The sequence below is a fragment of the Muscardinus avellanarius genome (genome assembly GCF_963383645.1).
Source record: "Muscardinus avellanarius genome assembly, chromosome: 4".
Taxonomy (NCBI): Eukaryota; Metazoa; Chordata; class Mammalia; order Rodentia; family Gliridae; genus Muscardinus; species Muscardinus avellanarius.
Window position 1 is genome coordinate 126,879,256 of NC_137789.1, and position 25,725 is coordinate 126,904,980.

At 48.0% G+C, this 25,725-nt stretch overlaps 1 protein-coding gene across 1 annotated transcript; it reads left to right on the forward strand.

Moving 5' to 3' along the window:
- Window positions 1-1,538: 1,538 nt before the first annotated feature.
- Window positions 1,539-25,335, forward strand: FFAR4 (free fatty acid receptor 4; the record flags this gene model as incomplete). The annotated part of the gene is made up of 3 exons (XM_080694596.1): window positions 1,539-2,105; window positions 14,034-14,162; window positions 24,946-25,335. 3 exons carry the CDS (start codon window positions 1,539-1,541, stop codon window positions 25,333-25,335), a joined length of 1,086 nt encoding a protein of 361 aa, XP_080550722.1.
- Between the last annotated feature and the right edge of the window lie 390 nt (window positions 25,336-25,725).

The window sequence follows — 25,725 nt, forward strand, 5'->3', positions numbered from 1 at the left end:
ATTTTTCCTTCTCTAACTACCTCATTTACTAGAACAGAAAAGTAGACAGCGGAGGTGTGGTGGAAGTGTGTGGGGACAGGAACAGGTGACTTGTGTTTTATTACTCATCAGGAGCCATTTGAACAAGTCACCCCTGCCGGGCCTCAGTTTCTTCCTCTGTCACCAGATTGGATTGGCCAGGAGTCCTTGTACTGGATGCCTTGGGCTCATTTCACAGCTTGTTTATGTAACTTATAGCCTTGGACAATATCTTTCTGTAATGTCAAGCTTATTAAAAATTCTAAAGGGTCACCCACCTTTTCTTACCAGAAAATATTTTTTACATCATTGTTCAAAATCATCGTTCATGTGAAATTTACATGCATCTTAATTATATTAGCCGATGCTTGATAATATTTCATTAGCTACTGCTGCGTACCAGTACTGTGTTAAACCCTTTGTGATCCTCACAATAACCTCAGAGGTAGCAGCACTAGTCCTATTTTACAGACAAAAAGCTGGAGCACCGCTGGGTATGGTGGAGCACACCTGTAATGCCAGCTACTCAAGAGACTGGGGAGGGAGGACCAGAGTTCAAGAGGCCAACCTGGACAATTTGGGGAGGACAAATCCTAATTATTTTATTATTATTTTTTTAAAGGGCTGGGTGAGCCAAGTGTGGTGACAGCAGGCTAGTAATCCCAGTACTGGGATCGTAGGTTCTAGACCAGCCTCAGCAATTTAGTGAGACTCTGTTTCAAAAGAAAGAATAAAAAATAGGGCTAAAGGTGTAGCTCAGAGGTAGAATGTCCCTGGGTTCCACCCCCAGTACCATAAACAAACAAACAAACAAAGAAACAAAGAGGGCTGGATGTGTAGCTTGGAGGTAGAATGCCCCAATACCACGATAGATAGATAGATAGATAGATAGATAGATAGATAGATAGAAGAGAGAGAGGAGAGAGGAGAGAGGAGGAGAGAGAGAGAGAGAGAGAGAGAGAGAGAGAGAGAGAGAGAGAGAGAGAGAGAGAGAGAGAGATGGGTTCTGTGGTTAGGGAGCCCCTGGGTTCGGATTCCCAGTACAGCCAAAGCAAACAATGCCCTTGGGAGCCCAGAGACATTAATCCATCCCAAATCACAGGTATTTAAGTAAGGATAAAAACAAATCCAGGGCCAATACAAGTTGCTTTGGGATTTACCTCCAAACGGTGGGGCTTCGTTGGAGAGGTCTGAGGGTAACCAGACTAACACAGTCTTCAAAGCCCGGGTACAGCCCGGGCGCCTGGACGCGGGGGTGGGGGCGCGCGCGCTCAGGGACACCCCCGGTGGGATTTCCGGGTCCCTAGAGAGGCGCCGCAGCCCGCGGGCTGGAGGCCCCGCGCCGCCTCGCCCGCCCGCCCGCGGTGTTTGCCTCCCGCGGCGTTGCCCGGCACTTCCTCGTTCCCTGCGCGCTCCCCCGGCGGGAGGGGGCGAGGGCCGATGTCGCAAGCGCCTCCCGTCCTCTTTCCCCGCCTTGGCGCTCAGTCGCCTCGCAGAGCGCCGGCGCCCGGGCTCGCGGCATGTCCCCCGAGCGCGCGCCGACGGCCGGCCCCGGGCCCCCGCGCAGCCTGGAGCTGGCCAACCGCACCCGCTTCCCCTTCTTCTCCGACGTCAAGGGAGACCACCGGCTGGTGCTGAGCGCGGTGGAGACCGTGGTCCTGGGGCTCATCTTCACCGTGTCGCTGCTGGGCAACGTGTGCGCCCTGGTGCTGGTGGCGCGCCGACGGCGCCGCGGGGCCACGGCCAGCCTGGTGCTCAACCTCTTCTGCGCGGACCTGCTGTTCACCAGCGCCATCCCGCTGGTGCTCGCCGTGCGCTGGACCGAGGCCTGGCTGATGGGCCCGGTGGCCTGCCACCTGCTCTTCTACGTGATGACCCTGAGCGGCAGCGTCACCATCCTCACGCTGGCCGCCGTCAGCCTGGAGCGCATGGTGTGCATCGTGCGCCTGCAGCGCGGCATGCGCGGCCCGGGGCGGCGGGTCCAGGCGGCGCTGCTGGCCTTCATCTGGGGCTTCTCGGCGCTCACCGCGCTGCCGCTCTGCGTCTTCTTCCGCGTGGTCCCGCAGAAGTTCTCCGCCGCCGAGCAGGTGAGCCCGGGCCGGGCTGTGCGCCCCAGGGGGGCGGGGATCCGACGGGAACCCTGAGCTCTTAAATGCCGTACGGTCCCCCCTCCGGATTCGTGCACCGTGCCATCATAAATACTGATGCAGTAAATAACGGGGTGCTAAAAATGCAGGTAGAACTTTGGGGGTGCGAGACAGCTAGTCACATCGGGTTGAATTCCTCTTTCTGGCCAGGTGCGGCACTGCTTTTAGGATCACACTCACTGTGATGAGGACGCGAGAACACAGAAATAATAACTTGTCCGGAGCATCTCACTCTTAGTTTGAGAGGGAGCTGGGCTTGTGCCCAGAAGTGTCCGTGCCGTAGGGGTCTTGGGTTGAGAGCCCTCCTCTGCCCAGAAGTCTCCATGTGGTAGAGGTTAGGGTCCTGAGTAGAAAGCCCTTGAGGCAGGTGCGTGGGAATGGCTGAATGGAGGCCCAGGGACCCCAGACCCAATGCTTTCCCTAAGAGATTTGTGGCTTCCTTTTTGGAATCCTCAGTCTTTCCAGCTGCAATATGGAAGGATTATACTAGACCTTGGGATCTTACCCCGGGATCCTTGGATAAAAGGGAGTTAAGGGTACCCTGGGCTCCTGAACAGCTGCAGAGATTCCAGAGGTTGGGCCCAAGAACTTTGTTTTTGGTAGCAGGCATCTCAGTTATCATTAGGGTTGTTTGAGGGAGGTCCATGATCTAAAAAAGGTCCTTTGGGCAGTGCAGCACTGACTTGGGTCACCTTGAGCCCAGGGATCTGGAATTCAGCACAAGTCTGAGAGCTGCTGACCGGCCCCAAGGCCATGATACCCAACCAGGGCTCCAGGTCATGGTGGACAACAGTAGCCAGCAGGTGTGGCTGTCTTCCAGGAATGTTTATTTATTCTCTGTGGAGAGAGGAGAGAGAGAGAGAGAGAGAAGAGAGAGAGAGAGAGAGAGAGAGAGAGAGAGAGAGAGAGAGAGAGAGAGAGAGAGAAAGAAAGAAACAGGGAAGGCACTTAGGTCTGTGTGTGCAATAGGAAAAGCTAGAAGTGAGTATTGGAGCAGTAGCTCCAACAAGAAAATCTGCCTGGGCTGGGTTCTCAGCCCTGTCCCTTTCCCTACAGAGGCCACTGATTTTCTGAGCCCAACATGAACTCTCAACCTAGAAGGGAGAGAAGCGCCCCTTGAGCAGTCTACAAACAAGATCCACAGTTCAGAAGATAAACCCTGTAGCCATCAGAGGAGGGGAGCAGGGAGGGTGATGTCACCTGGAAAAGATTTCAGGTCCTGAAGATGAACATAGTCCAACCAGGGATGCTTTGAATGTATGGTCCCCAGAGCCTGGCCATAGAGGTGGGCATCTTTGGAGGTTTCCCATACCAAATCATACCAGTGGATAGGATGGATGGAGGCCACATCCTGGGTCAGCGGTACCTTATCAAATCTTATACTCTCTTACTAATAGTCGTGTCTTATGTGGAATTGATTTGAGGTGTTTGCTTATGGCTTTGAATGACTAATGGGCAGGAACCGTATCAGGCCTGTTGCACTTGATCAGTGAACATGTAAGCCTATGGCTGTGTCTCTTCAGGTGGGGCCAGCAGAGCTAAGATTAGCCGAGCTAATGGGCACTATTGGCCTGGGGAGACCAAGGACTCCAGTGTAGCAGGCAGGCGTATCATTATCCCAGATACTCTTGAGTATCAAGGTGGGACACGTAGATCCTTCTAGAATAAGTAGAATCCCAGGCCTAACCCCATGTCAGTGGGATCATGTAGGGGCTGGATTTTGCCTGAGAATAGTTTTTTAAAGCTATTCTCTCACTGAGTTACAACATTGCAGTATTTGCCCACAGAGCTTGAGGATTTCTTCCTATCCTTAACAGGAAAAAAATGAGGTTCAAGAAATTAAAGACCTAGCGGGGCGTGGTGGCGCACACTTGTAATCCCCGCACTTGGGAGGCAGAGACAGGAGGATTGTGCAGGTTCGAAGCCAGCCATGATGGCTTAAGAGACCCTGTTTCCAAATAAAAATATAAAATAGGTCTGGGAGTGTAGCCCGGAGGTAGAAGGGCTTCCAGAAACCCAATACCACCAAAAAAAAAAAAAAAAAAAAAAAGAAAGAAAAAGAAGAAGAAAAAAAGAAATTAAAGACCTAGCCGGGCATGGTGGCACATGCTTGTAATCCCAGCATTCGGGAGGTTGAGACTGGAGGATCACAATTCATGGACAGCCTCAGCTACTTAGTGAGGTCCTCTGAAACTCAGTGAGACCCTGTTTCAAAATAAAGAATAAAAAACAGGGCTGGGGCTGTAGCTCTGAGGTAGAATGCTTCCTGGGTTCCATCCCCAGACCCACAAAAAAAAAAAAAAAAAAAAAGAAAGAAAGAAAGAAAATAAAAAATAAAATTAAAGACCAAACAGAATGAATCTTAAATTTCCAGATGTGTATTTTTTTTGTACTCCCCCTTTTATAGTCCTTTCAGGTATAGTCCTACTTTCCTGGCAAATAGTACTGAGAACGGAGACTCTTGTCCCCTCCCAGATAAAACTTCAGACTAAAACTGGGTGTTAACATGGACACTTTGACTGATAAGAGTTGTTTGCATGGACAGGGAGCCCTGCTGTGTCTCGGCCCCCTGCAGTCTACCAGTGCTTGTGTGCTCAGATCCTCCATTGCGTTTCTAGAATGGCCAGAGTTGCACAGGGTGGGGATGGGGGGTTCTATGGAGATCTCTGCTTGGTGGGCAGGCACCTGGACCTTCTGGTTTTAATGGAGAAACACCTTCGTGGTTTTAAGGGCCTTTAAGAGGGATCTGGGCAAAGCTACTGGGAGACAATGTGCTAAAACTGTGTTTTAGAAGGTTGGAAGCCCGTGAGTTAATTACCTGCAGGAGGAGCCCTATTTATTCACATTAGTAGAGATACAATGAGGGTATTTGTTGTAATGAAAAAAGGGAGAACTTTTTCATTGGACCCTCCATCTTCCTCAGTCTCTCTCTCTGTCTGCCAGCCTGTTCCCTCCCAATAGCTCTCTGTCTCTGCCTCCCTCTCAAGGAGGTAGTCTATTTCTGAGTTACAGTATTCAGTAGTTCCAGGTTTTATCCAAGGTTCCGCTTTCAACAGTTTTAGTTACATATGGTTTCCGTTACCCTGGATAACCAAAGTCTAAAAATATTAAATGGAAATTTTCAGAAATAAAATGTTCCTAAGTTTTAAGTAATTTTATGTCAACATATTGTTATAAATTGTTCTATTTTGTTATTTGTTTGTAATCTCTCACCATGCCTAATCATGGGGATATATTTATATGAATAAATATATATTAAGTATTTATATATATATATAGTAAACTTATATATATATAAAAAGTGAATATATAGGTATATGTGTATATACATATTTACTTTGCAGGACTTTCTGTGATTTCAAACATCTACTGGGGCTCTTGGGACATATCCCCCTGAAAGGAGGAGTTACTGTATTCTATACTTTGTGTTTTCCTATCAAGGAGCCGGTAGATGTACAGACTTCTCAGTTCCTAAATGACTATTGCTTGACTACATAGGAAAAATCTCACTTTATAGGCTTGGCAAAAAAGTTGCAAAGAATGAGAGACAGTGGAGCTTGTGTGGCCATTTAAAAAAAAAGTCAGGGCAGAGAAGGATCTGGTGTAGATGGAGCTCAGTCTCACATTTAAAATTAGCAAGGGATTGTTTACTCAGTCCTCATATTAACAGTCTCCTGTCTGTAGACACTGCATGTCCTTTCCCAGTTAGACACTGGACATGGAGGTTTGTGTGAATCATGTGCCGAGAGACCCAACTAAGCCCCAGCACATCTTGGCTCCCTCATGGAGAGCCAGGATTAGCTGATCTAATGGTTACTTTGGCCTGGGAAACAGTGCCCCTTAGAGCTTTCTGTTCACCTGAGACCTACTAGAACAGGGTTGTAGGTGTCCAGCAGCCCCAAGTGAGTGAACTCTAAGCTTCACTGAATGGAGGCTCAGGTGATGGACATGCTGGAAGTGCTAGACAACATGGCATCTGGAATGTGGGCTTTGGATCAAATGTCCGAGTTTGAATCCCATGTCTGCACCACCTGGGGTTGCGTGACAGAGTGCAAGCTGTTCTCCCCCTCTGTCCCTCACTTTTCTTGTTTTAAAGGACATGAGAACGGTGTCAACTGTATTGGATTGCCTTGGACACTCATGTTTAGTAAATGGGCCAACATCTGGTGCACGTACAGTTAAGTGCTCAAGAATTGCCGGCTATTTTAGTTTCCTTATCTTTGGGTATAAACATTTTAAACATTCTTCAAACAGTAATTCTTCGGATTGCTGTAAAATAATAGGCTGCCATTTTAAGAGGGTGGATGCATCTTAGCAACGTGGACATCTCAGCCAGGTCATCTCTGCCTGTTCCAGTGGGATGCCAGCCTGTGTATGCCGTGGCCCTGGCCGGGCAGTGACCTATCTTGGCCAGAATGTGCTGTCCATTCATCTGACAAACATTTACTGAACACCCTCTCCCCCCAACCCCGCCACAGCTGCAGCCACATCAATGCACCCCAGAAAGCGCGTTTATTGAGTACGCAGTTGGTTCCATGCTTAATGCTGTGGTACACAATTACCCCACAAGTAGATGTACTTATTATATTTATTTTTTGAAAGAGGAAATGCTCCGAGTCACAGTAGGCAAAGTAAGTTTCCAGAAGGGAGCCTGGCTTTATCTGGTGACTCTGGGTATCATTTTTCCGTGTTGTTAAGGGTGCTCCGTCTCTCTGCTGCACCCTTCCTGTCTTAATACCAGGCCAATGCTGTTATTGTGTCTTTACTGAGTGTTGGTTGTCTGTGGAGACAAACACAGTTGGCTTGCTTTTGTTGGTGAATATTAGAGAATGTCTTTAAATTATAAGAAAATTATTGGGCAATCCCAGCATTTGAGAGGCTGAGAAAGAAGGATTGCTGGTTTATGGCCAGCCTCAGCTACTTAGTGAGGCTCTCTGCAACTTAGACCCTGTTTCAAAAAATTAAAGAATAGGCTGGGCGTGGTGGCACACGCTTGTAATCCCTGCTCTTGGGAGGCTGAGACAGGAGGATCGCACGGGTTCAAAGCCAGCCTCAACTACTTAGTGAGGCTTTCAGCAACTTAGTGAGACCCTGTTTCCAAATAAAATATTTTAAAAAAGGTCTGGGAGTATAGCCCAGTGGAACCTCTGGGTTCCACCCCCAGTACCACCAAAAAAATAAAATAAAATAAAAAAATAAAGAATAAAAAAGGGACAGGGGTGTAGCTCAGAAGTACAATGATCCTGGGTTAAATTACCAGTTCTGGAAAGGAAAAAAAAAAATGACAAAGCTGGAGATGTAGCTTGGAGGTAGAATGCCCTGGGTTCAATCCCTAACAACATATAGACACACACACACACACACACACACAACACACACACACACACACACACACACACACACACACACACACCAGTGCATCTCCGACATTGATGTTTTCTTCTTTTCTTTTCTTTTCTTTTTGGTTGAGAAGCTGATAAAAGAGCAGATATTCAGCGATGACTCCTTACTCCTTAAAATGACCTGGAAGTCTTCTATTTTGTTCCAAGACCTGGGGCCTGGGGAGTGATTTACCAAGGAGTTCCCCGAGCGATGTACTACAGGAGAGATCTTTAGAGCCACTGCAAGGAAAACAGCTGAAATCAGGTGAAATTTGCAAATAGGTCAGCCAGTGTGGAAGGGGTCAGCCCTTGAACATTGCCTGCTCTGGGCACCAGTGTGTGCCCGGTGGCATTCTGGGTGCCTCTCTGGACACAGCCAAGGGCAGTGCACTTGAGCAGGGAGTCCTGACAGCGAGCAAGTGATTACTGTACAGGTTCAATGTGGAAGGGGCTCTTCTGGGTTCTGGGAATCTGCAAAGCCTACTGAAAGACAGTGTGTCTCCACCAGGTGTGGAACTAGGGAAATAAGCAAGACCAGAACATGGGGGGCCAGAGGAGGGCCATTAGAGGTAGGAGAAATGGCCCACAGGAGGGAAGGGAGCCACAGGCACTCTGAGCCCTTCGAGGTATAGCAGGCCTGGCTGGATGGAGCATGAAGGGGAGTTTGGTACAAGGGGCTACAGGGTCTGTAGCAGAAGAGCCAGGGACGCCCTTGGGGAGTTTGGGTCTGCGAGGGGTCGGGCAGTGAAGATGGGGTGGTGGGTAGATAGCTGTTAAGAGAGACCTCAGAGGTTCCTTCTACTGGGAAGGGGCAGGAGGGCAAGAGGGCCAGGCCTCAGGTTTCGGGCAGCCTAGAGTATGGGAGGTGGAATTAAGGTATGATGAGCCTGGAAGGCTTCCTGCAGAGTTGTCCTCTTGCCAGCGGAGAGTCTGGGGCTGGGAGAGCACTGGGCAGAAAACGGTTGACTAGTACATCTGCAAAAATGATGAGCCAGCCAGGGAGAGGCAGAGACAGGGGTGGGCCAGAGCACATGGGGAACACAAGTCCCTCTCCACCATTCGCTGTACCCACCTTCACCTCATCCCTTCCAGTCCTGACACTGAGAGCTGCCTGCCCATCCCCTGGGGAAGCCTCACGGCCCACATCCTTCCAGCGCACGCAGTGAGCCCAGGTGGATAGAGCTTCCCTGGGCAGCCTGCCCGCCTGGCCTTCTGAGGTTCTCTGAGCACATCTTCAGCGCTTCCTGTGGTGAGGTTTCCCGGGGCTGGCCTCCCTCCAGAGCTGCCCTGTGGCTTCCTGGAGAGCCAGGCAAGAGCCCTGTTTGCTCTCGCTGCGGCCTCACGGTGGCCCAGGTAGTGAGTTTTTGAGCAAATCAATAAAAGAACAGGGTTGTTGACACTGCCAATTCCACTTCTGTATCTCAGTAACTAGCACTTTTCAAATTTCCTTTTTAAATTCAGGAAGCATTTCAAAGGTACAGGAAAAGTACAGAGAGTATGGTAACACTCATGTGCCCATCTTCTAGATCTGACCCTCAGCCCAGCTCTCCAGCCCGTGAGAGAACACCTCCAACTGAAAAGACTTTTCAGCTGGATTTTCCCACAGTAATACAGTTATGGCACCGGCTCAGGATTCTCACAGTGGGCACGGCACCTGTCTTTAATTTCCTAATGTGCATAGACATTGCATTTTGTCAACAATATTATATATGCCTTCTAAAGAGCATATAAACCCATCACTTCAGCCGCCCAGGCCAGTCCCTTTGCCTCTGAGCTCACTATGGGGTGCTGTGCAGAGTTCTTATCTACTTTCCATGGGATGGGAGTCACAAATCAAAAAGGTGAAAGGGCATCTTTATTAATAGAATTTGGGAAGCCTCTGGGATGGGTGCACTCACTGTGTTGAAAAATAACTGGCTAGGTTTGCTCAGACTATCACGGTCATCCACGCTTCATGATCGATCATTGTTTTCTAAGAGCAAATCTAGCCATTTATTTTTCTCTTATTAAAAAATGAACATGGCATGGGAAATTTAGAAAATTCAGATAAACCAAAAAAATAAAAGCATAGAGTCCCACCTAGACGCAGACATTTGACCTTCTGGAGTGTGCCCTTCCAGTCTCTTTTCTGTGCAAGTGAGCACCCAAGCAGAGGTGTCTGTGTATTAATTCACACAACATATCTTATCTTTGACACACTTGGACCATTCAGTGGAACCTAAGACACAACCGGAAAGAGGATCCCCAAAGGCGGTGAATTTATGCAGGCGTAGAAACTGCAATGGGAACACGCGTGCCGTAGTAAACTATGTGCCTATTCAGGGAGGCTGAGGCCAGGGGAAGTTTGTTTTTTGTTTGTTTGTTTGTTTGTTTTTTGTGGGTCTGGGATGGAACCCAGGGGCATTCAACCTCCGAGCTACACCCCCTGCCCTATTTTTTATTCTTTATTTTGAAACCGGGTCTCACTAAGTCATGGAGGGCCTAAGTAACTGAGGCTGGCTGTGAACCACGATCCTTCAGTCTCAGCCTCCCGAATGCTGGGATTACAAGTGTGCGCCACCACACCTGGCTCAGGGGGGAGTTTTTTAAGAGAAAATGAGGAGGATTACGTAAGTCAGTTTGAAAAGTTAAACCTTGGCTACCAGGATCCATTAAAAATGGTGACGTCAGTCCAAGGTTGCGCAGACAGCTGCTGGGCTGATGTCCTCCTAGAAGTGCTTTCGGGTAAGGCTGTGATAACCTTTGTGCAAGGTTGTGGTTGTGGTTCTGGAAAAATCTTTGGGATAGTTATTGATGTCAGACCTAGGTTCATGATATGTCTTCCTCCATAATTTCCTGTGTTATTAATTAATTAATTTTTATTTGGGTTGACACAACTGTGTGTGTGTGTGTGTGTGTGTGTGTGTGTGTGTGTGTTTTACTAGGGATTGAACCCAGGAACATCCTATCTCTGTGCTAAATGCCAGCACATTTAATTATTTAAATTTTTGAAACAGGTTCTTGATACATTGCTGAAGTTAGCCTTGAACCCATAATCCTCCTGTCTCAGCCCTCAAAGTGCGGGGATTACAAGCTTGCACTACCACACTGGGCATCTATTTTAATTCTGGTAATATTCACACAGGCAGATGATTTAGGAATCTGCTTTTTGCCCCTAATATAAGAAGAACACTTTGCTCTACCATTATACATTCTTCTTCAAAATTTCATCAAGCTTGGAGAGATTTGGGCCCCTAAGGGGTTTTATTTATTTATTTAATTTTTTGGTGGCACTGGGGGTGGAACCCAGAGGCTTTCTACCTCCGGGCTATACTCCCAAACCCATTTTATATTTTATTTGGAAACAGGGTCTCACTTAAGTTGCTGAGAGCCTCACTCAGTAGGTGAGGCTGGCTTCGAACCTGCGTGATCCTCCTGTCTCAGCCTCCCAAGCGCGGGAATTACAAGCGTGCACCACCATGCCCGGCTCCCTGGGGTTTTAAGAAATGGTCCTGAGGTCATGTCACAAGTATAGAAATTAGAGACCAAGTTATACATAGGGCTGGAACTTGGTTGTTGCTTCAGCAAATCTGCCCACACATGTTACTTTCTATGGTCCCATCCATGTTTCTGCAAAGGACATGCTTTTGTTCTTCTTTATGGGTGAGTAAAAATTCTGTCGTGTTTATATATCACAATTTTGCGATATGTTCATCTGTTGATAAATACCTAGGTTGGTTTCATAATTTGGTTATTGTGAATTATGCTGCTAAAAACATGGGTATGTATGTATTGCTGTAATATTCTGACTTCAGCTCCTTTGGAAAGATGCCTAGGAGAGGTATCACTGGGTCATATGGCGGTTCTGTTTCCAACCTGCTGAGAAACCTCCACACCGATCTCCATAGCAGGTATACTAGTTTGCATTCCCACCAACAGTGTATAAGGGTTCCCGTTTCCCCACGTCCTTGCCAGCATTCATTATTGTTTGTGTTCTTGGTGATTGCTATTTTAACTGGAGTAAGTGGAATCTCAGCGTAAATTTGGTTTGCATTTCCCTGATGAGCAGCACATTTTTAGAATGCATAGTCCATTTGCAAACCAATTAACAAAACAGGGAAGGAAGCAACATTCTCATCTCCTTTTTCAAAATGGAAATATGATTAGAACATTCTTCCCCAATTGTCTTGCTTTAGAAGTAGTCTTTGGTAGGTTCTTGGCTATCCCTTGCAACTATATAGCTCTTAGGGGGAAATATTATGATAAAAAATAACTACCCTTATGGTTCAAGACTGTTGTTTTAGGAGGATGTTTCTAGACTCCTCCTCCGTGAAATGGGAAAAGTAAACTAATAATGTACATCTTAATAAGATTATTGTGAGTATTAAATGAGATGCTGTATGTAAACTGATTCTTGGTACACATTAGATGTTCAATGAATATTAGATGTTTCTACTTGCTGTTAATTTTGAATAGAAAACCAGGTGACTAGTTGGCTATATTTTGAGTTTGACCACCTGATTATGATATATGTTGGCTAATGTTAGGGATTCCTTGTTTTCGTTTAGTGTTTACAGCATTTAATAAGTGTTGGTCAAATGAACAGGTGAATGGATGGTGCTGTAGATGATAACACTACTCCTGGACGCTGGCTCAGATGTAATTTTTGTCCACAAAAATCCCATAGCGTGTGCTCTTACAGATACAGTCCGTGTGTTTAGAAGGGTTTAGGGCAACTTGTTTTCCAAATAGCATTGTTCCTATGGTGAAGTGGGCACAGGAGGTTTGTGCGGGGGGGAACTACACACCCAGCTATGTATTTTCACTGACACATTCATTTGTTGGAAGAAGTTGCAGTAGCTCTTAGTAACTGTGCAGTGCGGCTCCTGCCCCTCCCCTCCCCTGAGCTGTCCAAGGTTTGTAGATTGTTTTGAACCCTTGAGTTTAGCACAGCACAGAGGCGGCAGCTGGGCCGTGACCCTACATTGACCCTACATGCTCTTCTGCCACATTCCAGTGGCTTTCCCACTGGAGGGGGAGAATCGTGGCTGGTCTTTGCTTTAGGTTCCGCTGTGTTCCTCTGGGAAGGAGGCTCACCAGTCTGAGTGTTGGACATCTTCTTGGAGTAAGGGGTGGCTGGGTTCTTTTTAAAATTTTTATTCCAGTCGCAAGCACTCTATACCCCCAGACAAAACATATGTATATGTATATTATGTACGTATATGTATATATGTGTGTGTGTGTATATATATTATATTTTTAACCTTGAGATGGTTTAAGTTGCCCATTCGTGTGCCATAACCCAGCAGACTGGTTCTTGATGCAGGTTGACATTATTTGTTGTGTGTGAGTGTGTGTGTGTGTGTGTGTGTGTGTGTGTGTGTGTGTGCACGCTATTGCCTAGGCTGGCCTCAGACTCCTGAGCAATCCAGCCTCAACCTCCCCAGTAGCTGGGACTAGAGACATGTGCAACAGCACCTAGCTTTGCCCTATTTTTGACACCTGAACCTTCCCAGATAAACACTGGATGCCTTGGCACAGGAAGTGTGACTGCTCTGAAACTTCCTCCTGTTTCCGTATGTTTGTGTGTAGCACCTTGCTTCCGATCTGTATAAACTGTCCGGGGTCAGTTTTCTCTTTAAAAGAGCACACTTGAGCTAGGTGTGGTGATGCACACCTGTAATCCTAGTACCTAGGAGGCATGGACAGGAGGAGTTCAGGTTGGAGGCTAGGCTCAGCAACTTATCAGCAAGATCCTGTTTGAAAATAAAAACATTTAAAGGTCTGGGGGTATAGTTTGGAGGTAGAATGCACCTGGGTTCAATTCTCAGCACCAAAGATAATAATAAAAAAAGAATTGGAAGAGAGGACCCTTTGCATCTCGTCCTGAGATGTGGAAAAACTCACCCTGGGAACTGCTTCTAACTCCCTTTTCAGCCTGTGAGCTTGAGGCTCTGTTGCCTCTGCTGGAGAAGAGGAATAATAATCATGGCTACTCAGGGTCCGAGGCAAGTGCTTTTTTTTGGTTTGTTTTGCTTTTTGGTACTAGGGATTGAATCCAGGGGGCATTCTACCCCTGAGCTGTATCTCCCAGCATTTTCAAAATATTTATTTATTTATTTTATGATACTGGGGATTGAACCTATGAGCTTTCTACAGCTAAATTATATCCCCATCCCCTTTTTAAATATTTATTTTGAAATAGGGTCTCGGGAGATTGCGAGAGTCTCACCTCAAAGCCGAGGCTGCCCTTGAATCTGTGATGCTTCTTCCTCAGCCTCCCATGTACTGAGATTCCAGGGGTGAGCCACCGCACCTGGCAAGGCAAGAGGGGAGGAGTGCTTTGCTAAGAGGGGAAGTGGTGGCCGGAGAGTGGTCCCGGGGTTTTCTGTCAGGCCAGTTGTGTGACACAACAGTGTTGTAACAGGTAACCGCCAAATACGACTGAGCAAAAGGCCAAAGAAGAAGCCAGCCTTTAAGTGATGTGATTTTTCCCTTTTGTAACTAGGAAATCCCAATTTGCACACTGTTTTGGCCCAGCCTTGCCGGAGAAATCTCATGGGACGTGTCTTTTGTTACCTTGAACTTCTTGGTGCCTGGGCTGGTCATCGTGATCAGTTACTCCAAAATCTTACAGGTATGTTTGGTTTTTTTTTCTTTTTCTTTTTCTTTTTTTAATTTTTTTTATCGGTGCATTATATTCATACATCATATTGGGGTAAAAATCTTGTGTGGACCTATGTGTCCATATCACCCATTTAGCCCCTACCCAATTGTATGTTTGTTTCGACTGCTGTCCCGAAGCGCTAATGATGTTGTGGGAATTTTAGGTAGAACCTGTCGGAAGGTACCGCGGTCATACCAGCCCAACACAGACTCGCTAGCCACATCCGCTTCCTCTGTGACACTGAGGAATGAGAGGTTTGCTTCTAAATAAGTTATGTGTTTGTGATGCTTACCTTTTTTTTTTATCTTTTTGTGCATATCATTGAAGTAATACAAGCTCACTAGACAATACTAAATAGAAAACAGGCACAGAAGTATGTAACATAAAAACTGAATGCCTATTATACCAACTCAAGTCTATTTTGGTAGGTTATTTTTCTTTTAACTTTATATATATATCATATATACTGTGTGTGAATCTGATGGACCATATGATATCGCAAGCAAAGATGATCAAATCGACGGCTGTTGTCCTTTTTAAATATGAAATCATCCGATAGGATCCTAATGTCTTTTTTTTTTCACTTAACACTATCTCACAACACCTTCCGATATCAGTTCCTGTCTCTTATCTCATTACTTGTAATGGCTGCCCGGCCTTCTGTCATACAGGTGTGATATAACTTATTTTATGGGCTTTTGGGTTGTGTCCATTCTTTCTCCACTGAAAGCACAGCAGTGACTGAGTTTTTATACCTTTAAAGACACTTTATTGAAGTGCAATATACTAATAGACGAGCACACCCGGCTTACGTGTTCCACTTACAAGCTGAACATACACATAAAAGAAGCTCCAGGATCACCAAAGAGAACTTTCCAGAAGTTCTTCCTCCTACCTCCGGCGATGAGTCCTCCCATCCCCGAGGCTGTCCATCTCAAATGTGTCAGGAGACAGGAAATGATGTCTGCCCTTAAAGCGAATATGTGCAGGGATATAAAAGGATGGGTCCAGCCTCTGCTTCCTGCCTCTTTAAGTACCCGGGAGGGCCAGCCCCGGGAACATCCTGTACATGTATTTGTGTCCATTTTAGATTTGCCACAAAGCCTGCGAGTTCTCTCCGTGCTGAGCAGTCACTAAATCTTAGTTTTATAGCATGTTATGCTGGGATCATCTGGTAAAAAAAAAAAAAAAATCCCTGCTCATCATCTGACTGCTTTTACAGCTCTTTCTGTGTAGCTGACTGAGGATCTGTAACCTTTTAACATGCTCAGAACCCAAAGGCAAGCCAACCCATCCAGGTGTGCTGGTCCCTGGTCCAGTAGGAGACGGATCCCAAGCCCCTCCCTGGAATCTTTCCCACCAGATGACTCGGAGCCCTCTATAAAGCATCCTAGTCAAGGTTTTACTCAAGTGTATCAGGGAGATTCAAGACTGGGAAGTGTTTTCCATGCAAGCCTGCCATATATATATATATATATATATATATATATATATATATATATATATTTTTTTTTTTTTTTTTTTTGGTGGTACTGGGGTTCCTGGAAGTCCTTCTACCTCCGGGCTACACTCCCAGACCTATTTTATATTTTTGAAACAGGGTCTCTTACGCCAGCGCGGCTGGCTTCGAACCTGCGCGATCCTCCTGTCTCCGCCTCCCAAGCGCGGGGATTACAAGCGTGTGCCACCACTCCCGGCATAAGCCTGCTATATTTTAATGTTACCCAATTGTTAGCTACTATTTCTTTCTTTCTTTTCTTTTCTTTTCTTTTCTTTCTTTCTTTTTTTTTTCAGCATTGAGGATGGAACCCAGGGGCATTCTACCTCCGAGCTACACCCCCAGCCCTATTTTTTATTCTTTATTTTGAAACAGGGTCCCACTGAGTTGCAAAGGCCCTCACTAAGTAGCTGAGGCTGTCCTTGAATCATGATCCTCCTGTCTCAGCCTCCCAAATGCTGGGATTACAAGTATGCGCCACCATGTCCGGCTTTGTTAGCTACTATTTAACAGAGCCAGTCATGGTGGCACACCCTTGTAATCCCAATACTTGTGAGACTTGAGACAGGAGGATTGCAGGTTCAAGGCCAGCATCAGCAACTTATTGAGATTGTTTAAAAATAAATAAATAAATAAATAAATAAATAAATAAAATTTAAAAAGACTTGGGGGTTAGCTCAGAGGAAAAATGCCCCTGGGTTCAATTCCCAGTACAAAAAAAAGTGTGCAAATTACATTTTGCATCTAGAAGGAACTTCTTTGGCACACACACACACACACACACACACACACACACACACGAGAGAGAGCCAGATCCGGACGTGGTTGTGGCACATGCTTGTAATCCCAGTACTTGGGAGGCTGAGATAGAAGGATCGCAGGGTCACAACCAGTCTCCACAATCTCCTGAAGCCCTCTGCAACTTACCGAGGCCCTGTTTCAGAATAAAATATAAAATAAGACTGGGGTGTGATTCAGAGGTAGAATGCCCACGGAGTGGGTTTGATTCCCAATATTAAAAATAAATACAAGGAGAAGAGGGGAGACAAAGGGGCTGCCATGTAAAGCAAGAACCCCGGAGCACAAGGCAGAGCCAAGCCGAGGCGGCCAAAGCACGCGCAAGCAGTTGCAGGTTGTTTGTTGGCAAGGCTGCTCTTCCCGCCCTTCTCTCCGGGCACGCTGCGGAACAGCATCCCTGAGACTCCCAGGGACTAAACAGCAGGCCCAGGTTTGTGGCAGGACAAGGAAGCGAGCTGAGCGAGGCCGGCCTCCTCTGGTCCACCAGCCTCTGAGCAGCAGGTCCTGCTCTCCAAGCCCTTTGCATCTGAACCCTGAACCCACCGCCGGCCCTAGGTCTTCCCGTCACACACCCCAGGTGGTTCCCCGATTCCACAGATCCGCAGTGGTTCAGCTGTGAAGTGGCGCGGAGTCAGAGATGGAATTTAGATCCCGTCACCGCCCCCACATGTGCAGCGAAATTCCAAGCCCTCACCTAAAAGCCTACATGATGCGTCCCCACTCTTGTCTTCTCCCCTCTGTTGTGCCCAGGTGGGCCTGGGGATGGCTCTCACACCTGCCTGGGCCTTTGCACCTGCCGCTGCCTCTCCTGGATCGCGCTCCCCTCCATCTCCTGATCTTGTTGCCCCTACGCCTCCTGGGTCTCACTTCCCCTAGATCTCCTGGATTTCACTCCCCTAGATCTCGCTTCCTGCTTCACTTCGGTCCTTGCTCAGAAGATTTTCCTCTGAAATCCTCCAGGTGCTTCTGAGCCTCCTGATCCAGACCTGGACTTGTTCCTCTTCAAAGCACTCACGACCCTGTCATACTCTGCTTATGTGAATGCGCTTAGGTAACATCTCATGGGGGTGCAAGCTCACCAGGGCACAGACTTTACTCTGGTCACCACTGTGCGCAGAGAGCACAGCCTGGCTTATTCATCATAGGTGCTCACTTGTTGAAGCCGGGCATGGTGGTGCACACTTGTAATCCCAGCATTTGGGAGGCTGAGACAGGAGGATCATGGTTCGTGGCCAGCCTCAGCTACTTGGTGAGGTCCTCTGCTATTCAGTGAGACCTTGTTTAAAAATAAAGAATAAAAAGTAGGGCAGGGGGGGTATAGCTCAGAGGTAGAATGCCCCTGGGATCAATCCCCAGTACCCCTAAAATAAATAAATAAATAAATAAATAAAATACTTGCTGAATGAATCTGGAATCCCATTGACATGACCTACAGGGCCTCCTCATTTTGGAATATGGGAAAAATTCCTGGACAAAGAACCAGAAAGACCAGGGTTCTAGACCATTTAGGCCTTAGTTTCTGCTAGAGCCAAATATGTCTCAATGGATCATCTAACACAATAAAACAAAAGCAAATGATATTTTAAAGATCATAATATGCACCAGGCATGGTGGCGCACGCTTGTAATCCCTGCACTTGGGAGGCGGAGACAGGTGGATCGCGCTGGTTCGAAGCCAGCCTCGCTGTCTTAAGAGACCCTGTTTCCAAATAAAAATATTTTAAAAAATAGGTCTGGGAGTGTAACCCGGAGGTTGAAGGGTTTCCAGGAACCCCAGTACCACCAAAAAATTAATAAATAAAATAAAAATAAAGATCCCAATATTAATACAAATAGAAGACTTTTGAAAAATTTCTTTCTACCCCACTGGCAAAACTGACTGCTGTCCATTTCCCCAGAGGACTATGACACGTGTCCTCACTTGGGGCCTGTGTGCTTGTCAGGCTGGAAACTGGAAGCAGGTAGACTGCTGCCCAGCAGGCGAGGTGTCTGGGCAGAGCCTAATGATTGTGTCTTCCCCACCTGGAGATACACAAAGCCCAGGGTCACTGGGTCTGCTTTCTGCCCAGGCCTTTTCTGTCAGGAGCAACACTTCGTAAAATCCATTTGAACATCGGTGTCAGTTAATCATACTCGTAGGACACAGAGCTATTACCCCGCAGGCCTCCCTCTCACCTGTCCCTCCTGCCTCCACCCCAGGTCTCATCTCTGAGTTTGCCAAGTGCCTCTGTCACATCACTCCATTTTTTGTTGCTCTAAAGCTCTGTGGAGCGCCTTGGGATGTAAAGTGTCAGAAAGAGTCGTAGACAAATGCATTTGGGAGATACCCAGGTAATCAAAGTTAGATGGGATTCTTTGCTGGGGGAATTCAGGCCCTTAATTAGACTAACAGACTTTGTGGACTTCCAGTGCAGGAATAGACCAGGCAGCACTGCTAAATCTGAGCATAGAACCCCCTTTCCCCACAGAGCGTCTCTCTGGACTGGCACTCCATGGAACCCCCTTTGGGATTTTGGAGCTGGGCTCCAAAATTCAGAAAGGGCTGCTCCTTGGCTCCCCTGCCAGCCATCCTTCCAGAGCTGCTCCAGGTGCTGTGGGCAGCGGCCGTGTTTGCTCTCTGCTCTCCCTGCTTCCTCTTTTGCCGGGACACACACATTTTTCAGGAACTTTTTCCAATGGTCAGTTTTCCCAAGGGAATAACCTTCCAGTGATTCCTCAGTGCCTTTGATTGGGCTGTCAGTGCCAGCTGTTTGGGCTTGGTTATCACCATGAGTAATCATTGCCCTCCCAGGCTGAGCTGCCTCCCTTTCTTTCCTCCCCCTCCTCCTCTTCCTCCTCCTCCGCCGCTGCCTCCTCCTCCTCCTCTGCTTTCTTCTCTGCCTCCCCATGGACCACATGTATGCCGGAATGGAAGCACAGCATGGGCAGGACTCTCCTGTTTATTACTGTGTGTCTAGCCCCTCTAAGAGTGCATAGCACACAGTAGGGGCACAATAAATATTGATTCAATGAGCTATTGAAACAGGTGCCCTTAACTGCTTGCAACTGGCAAACTCTCAGCCTCTCTTAGAGTTTAACTGAGAAACAGAATCTGTTTCAGCTGAACATAAAGGGGTCGCACAGTGAACAGAAGCCCTTCCTCTATGCCTGGGCCTCGTCCCCAGCCTTGGAGACTGTGTGCTGGCCATGCAAAGGGAAGTGGACCCTGCAGAAGGATGGAGTCTCTTTGATGATTCCAAGTGGCCCCCAGAGGAGACCCAACCCCCAGGGCCAACCAGGAAACCCCTTCATCCGCGGTCACCTCTCAGCAGCGGTGGTCTGGTGGCAGAGGGCTGTGAGGTGGGCAGAAGTTTCCTCCGAACATTCAGAAGCTTACGTAGGTGTAGAGGCAGTGAGTCTCAAAAGGACAGTTTTATTTATTTTTTATTTTTTTGTGGTATTGGGGATTGAACCCAGAGGTGTTCTACCTCTGGGCTACACCCCAGCCCCATTTTATTTCAAAACAAGGTCTCACTAAGTTGCTGAGGCTGGCCATGAAACTGCCATCCTCCTGTCTCAGCCTCCCAAGTACTGGCATTACAGGTATGAGACACCACGCCCTGCTAAAGGGACACTTTAAAACAATAAGCTAGATGAGCATTATTTTTTAAAATACTTTTATTGGTGCATTGTGGTCTCATATCTATCATAATGTAAATCATAGTGATCGTGACCCACATGCACACAGCGCTTGGGCTTTCCCTGGCCTCCTCCCTACTCCGCCCTTCCCCGTACAGGGCATTGAGACTGACATTGGTATTCTCACATATGTTTTGAGAATTAGAGTTAATTCTCAGAAGTCAATTGGATCTTCAGTTTAATGGAAAAGCACATCAGGCATTCTGCCCAGTGCCAGAGACATCTGAAGTCCTGGATAAACACTGGCCAGCCGGGACGTCTAGGTGGGAAGGGGCAAGGAAGGAGCCACATTTGATTATAAAGATCCATTTTCCTCCTCCCTGTCCAAGTCGTGGGGATTGTGGAGAGAAGGAAAGAGCATCTGTCGGTGCTATAAAAAGACCAAGCCTCTTATGCACTTGGCCATGAGTCAGCCGGCTCAGCCTGTCACAGTCAGTCAGGCACCGGCTAGAGCCCCGGGCCACAGAGGGAACAGAGAGGCCCTGCCTAAGGTCCCAGCCCCCAGGGAGCCCGTTTTCTGGTGGGGATGAGCGATGCTTGGGCATCTAGTTCCTGTGGCAGGTGTCATGCAAGTACCCGAAACACACTGCAGGATGCCATGCAGAAGAACCAGGAGGGATCCTAGGAGGCCCTGGAATTAGAGTCTGGAGTCAAAGGCTGGGCGGGAGGATTTCCACTGGTGGAGGTGATAAGAGAGTAGGGTGGGAAGGAAGGAACGAATTCAGGATGAAGGGCAGGGACTACAGCCAGGCAGCCTGGTCTGAAGCTCAGCTCTGCAACTTCCTAGCTGGGTCCTGTTGGGCAAATTCCTTCACCTCTTTCAGATTCGGCTTCCTCATGTGTGCAAAGGGTACCTATGTCAGAGAATGCTGGGAGAGGAGAGAGAGGAAAACCAGCAATAGGAGAGGGCCTGGCAGATAGGAAGCGCTCTGTAAATGGGAGCTGTCATCAGCCTCATTCATTCATTCATTCATTCATTCATTCATTCATTTGTTCGTTCAGAAAATACTTATAAGACATTCTACCAGGAACCCTGGGCTCACCATTCTTCTCAGCAGGATAAGGTGGGCAGCGGGAGGGGCGGGGCTGCAGTTGGAATTAGACCTGCTGGACCCCTGCCTGCAGAGCAGGGAAGCAGAGGGGAGGCCTGGGTTTGTAGCCTCTTATGATGTGGCTAATCATTAACTTCCCTGTGCTGGATGGAGTCTGTCACCATTTATTATCCGTGGAGTGACCTTCAACAGGTAACCTAAATTTCCGAAGAATCAATTTGCTCAGCCATGAAGCAGGAATAGCAGCGGTGCCAGTGCAACAGAGACTGACAGAGACGATTCACGAGGCTCTGGGAGCCCCCAGAGGGCTGACCCTGTTGCAGTTGTGGGGGCTTCAGGAGGGGAAAGGTCTGTTCATTGGGCACCCGTTGCCCCTGTCTTCATCACCACTAGGAAACGTAAGTGGCCCGCAGAGTGAGCGAGCAACCATGTTCAACCAAAAAGCAATGAACAGCTCTCTTTAACTAGAAAATGAGAAGCATTTTAAGGAAAACAGTTGAAGCCATGCTGATCCTGGAGTTCCACTTGCCCAGTCTGTGAATGTTGCTAATTACTTTTTAATTACCTCCCTTCTTGAGATTCAGGAATCTCAAGGGATGGGCCCAGGGGTCCGGCACAGAACTAACAAGGTGGCCAGTTTCCAGGTGATGTAGGCAACTACTGCCTGGCCAACGGCCTCTTCCTATAGGAGAAGCAGGATGCAGGCCAGACTATGCAAGTGGAAGGTGCAGGGCCCCCTAGCGTGGCCAGGGCACGGCCAGGCACTGGCTCTCTTCCCTGGGGCAGAGGTCACAGGCTGGCTTGTCAGGCTCACAGACACAGTGTCCAGCACATCGAAGGCTAGCTGTGCGCAGCCAGGCTCCGCCTCGCCACCCCATCCCATCTCCCGGCCTCACCGAGGCTGAGCAAGTGACGAAGATGGACACACCTTCTTCCTCTAGCTGTGCCCAGAGGATGCTCAGAATTGTGTATAAGGAGCAGGCCATGTATAAGGTGGTGCCCGTCTGCAATACCAGTACTTGAGAGACTGAGACAGAAGGATCACAGGTTTGAGGCAACCCCCAGCAACGGGCTGGGGCCCCATTTAAAAAAATAAATAAAAGAAGCAGGGCATGGTGGCACGCCCTTGTAATTCCAGGACTTGGAAGGCTGGAGGCTGAGACAGGAGGATCACAGGTTCAAGGATAAACTCTGTGACTTAAGAAGACTCAGCAACCTAGCAAGACCCTGTTTCAAAATAAAAATAAAAGGGGTTGGGGGTAGAGCTTGGAGAGAGAATTCCCCTGGGTTCAATCCCCAGTACCAAAATTTAAAAAAGCGTAACAGCAAGACAGTTTCCCCCGAGGCATCCGGAGCCTCAGAAGTGGACCCTTTTTAGCCAGTCACCCAGCCTCCCACCACCCTGCCAAGGACCCACACTTAAATGTCAGCCTCCCTTCTCTCCCACAGACCTAGCCTTTTGCTCTCTGAAGCAAATGCTGGCCAGTCTCCTATTTTCAAAGTAGCTTAACTAGACCATCTCTCAGAGCGGCGGTTCTTCAGCCTGGACAATGAAGGGTAGACTCAAAAGCGCCAGCAGCAGCGGTGGCCGCAAAGTTTGCAGGAGCTTATTGGAAACGCAGCCTCACAGGCAGACCCACACTTGCAGTGAGTACAGCATGAATCCAGAGTAGATGAGGTCTAGAGTAATTCTAGAGTAAGAATCTACCCTAGAATGAGGTCATGCTGAGCACTGCTCAGGACGCTTGAGACACATCGAGCTCTGGCACCACGGTTCTGAGATGTTCCGATGCTTTCATATGGTCCAGACACAGTGCTCTGATGTGGGCTATCGGGAGAGGAGTTCACACGGGCTTTATTGTAACCTGTGCAGCTTACATCGGTCAGTGGGCCATTTCCATGCCCAAGGCTGCCCGCTGCTGACTCAAACCCTCTCTGCCGGATGCTGAAGCAAGATCCTCTAGGGGAACAGACTGGACAGGAGAGCCCGGGAGCCGTGACTGCGCAGCCCGAGAGGCCAGAACCCCCTTCGGAACCCATGCAGCCAGGGTTGCCTTCGCCACGCAGTCTGCTATAGTGCTGGCCTGCCCTTTAGTGCCAAATGGTAGCGGTCCCAGCAGCTCCGCTGGAGGGAATGTACTCTACTGATAACGTTCGTGTGTGTGTGTAAAGATGCGCCTGAGGTGTTCATTTCACCAATCACCACCTCTCAACCGGGACATAAATGTCCAATGGTTGTCATTTTTTTTTTTTTTTTTGGCAAATGTTGCCAGCAGTGTCTGAGCATCTCTTCTTTCTTGATGGAGAAGGGCATATATATATATAGTATTTAGTGGTACTAGGGGTGGAACTCAGGGCTTTTCTACCTCCAGGCTACACTCCCAGACCTATTTTATACTTTATTTAGAAACAGGGTCTCACTAAGTTGCTGAGAGCCTCACTCAGTAGCTGAGGCTGGCTTCGAACCTGTGCGATCCTCCTGTCTCAGCCTCCCAAGTGCGGGGATTGCAAGCGTGCGCCACCACGCCCAGTTGGAAGGACATATTTAATACGTGTATGTCTGGTTCCAGAACTTTCCACTCACTTTTTGATTGTGTCTGTTTGTTTAATTAATTAATTTTTGAGGTATTGGGGACTGAACCCAGGGGTATTCTACCTTTGAGCTACACTCCCATCCTTTTTTATTTTATTTATTTTTGGCAGTACTGGGATTGAACCCAGGGTTGTTCTACTTCTGAGCTATACTCCCAACCCTACAACCCCTCCCTTTTATTTTGAAACAGGATCTCGCTAAGTTGCTGAGGGTCTAAGTTGCTGAAGCTGGGGTTATAGGTACATGCCCCAGTGCTGCACTGTGCAGCATATGTGTGTGTGTGTGTGTGTGTGTGTGTGTGTGTGTGTGTGTGTATATATATATATATATATATATATATATATACATAGTTGTTTTTTTTTTTTGGTGGTATTAGGGATGGAATCCAGGGGCTTTCTACCTCCGAGCTATACTCCCAGACCTATTTTATATTTTATTTGGAAACAGGGTCTCACTAAGTTGCTGAGAGCCTCACTAAGTAGCTGAGGCTGGCTTCGAACCTGTGCGATCCTCCTGTCTCAGCCTCCCAAGTACTGGGATTACAAGCATGCACCTCCACACCCAGCTTGTGCCTGAATATTTTAAAGCCCTGGTCTCATCATCATACTTCGCAGCTTCCTCTGCCCCCAGCGTGGGGTGGGTTTGGTGCCCGGGCTGGGAGTGTGATGGAGAAGGACCAGCTGACTATCTACACCCCTGACCACCCTCAAGGACACAAAACTCACAGGATGTCCGTGTGAGGAGCTTGCCCCTTTCTGTTGGTCATTGTCTCTGATTTCCATGTGTAGGCACCCGCAGGCCCTGCCAGTGGCAGGATCATCCCCAGCGGCGCCCACCCCCATGGGCTGGGAGGCCAGCACAGGTCCCTCCTCTCCCTCTCCCTCCACCCACCCACTCTACACTGTGGGTGACTTTCCGCCTTATTCCTTGGGCAGCCAGCCAGGTACCAGTTTCCTAGCACATCCTACGTGTGGACAGCAGGCCAGGCCTCTAAGACAGCTCCTTCCCCACAAAGCTCCAAACTCAGTTCCCCTCAGTGCCGTCGAAAGGCAGATTCTGCCTCCCGGGCTCCCAGCTCCCCAGCCCCTGACATCTGCAGTAAATCGGGCCTCTGGTCCCGTTTGTGTTCCCGCAGATCACAAAGGCGTCGCGGAAGAGGCTCACCATGAGCCTGGCCTACTCCGAGAGCCACCAGATCCGCGTGTCGCAGCAGGACTTCCGGCTCTTCCGCACGCTCTTCCTGCTCATGGTCTCCTTCTTCATCATGTGGAGCCCCATCATCGTCACCATCCTCCTCATCCTGATGCAGAACTTCAACCAGGACCTGGTCATCTGGCCCTCCCTCTTCTTCTGGGTGGTGGCCTTCACGTTTGCCAACTCGGCCCTCAACCCTATTCTCTACAACATGTCACTGTTCAGGAACGAGTGGAGGAGGTTTCTCTGCTGCTTCCTGCTCCCAGAAAAGGGAGCCATGTTTACAGACACGTCTGCCAGAAAAAACGATCTGTCTGTTATTTCCAGCTAGTAAGCTCTTCTCCGTAGAGGAAGCCTCGCTCCGGAGAGCCATGTTGGACTTTTAGGATATGTGCTGCTGAAGGGAGCACCATGTTGGACTTTTAAAAGGAGCCTGTTTCCAGACCCATCCACCAGTGCACCCCGCTTTAAGAGAACTTAAACCTACGCAAATACGCATCTGCAGCGCTGGCGAATTAAGGGATGATCATTCAGTATAAAATATGTTCTCCTTTATGAAAGGACTTACATGGATTCCTTTGAAAATATGAACTTTTTCAGTGTGTTTGTAATATGATTCAAGTTAATAAATTTTTATTTATAAGTGTTCAGCAATTACATCTCCTACATAGAAAGCCACACCTTACTCTTTTTTTCTCTTTCTTTCTTTCTTTCTTTCTTT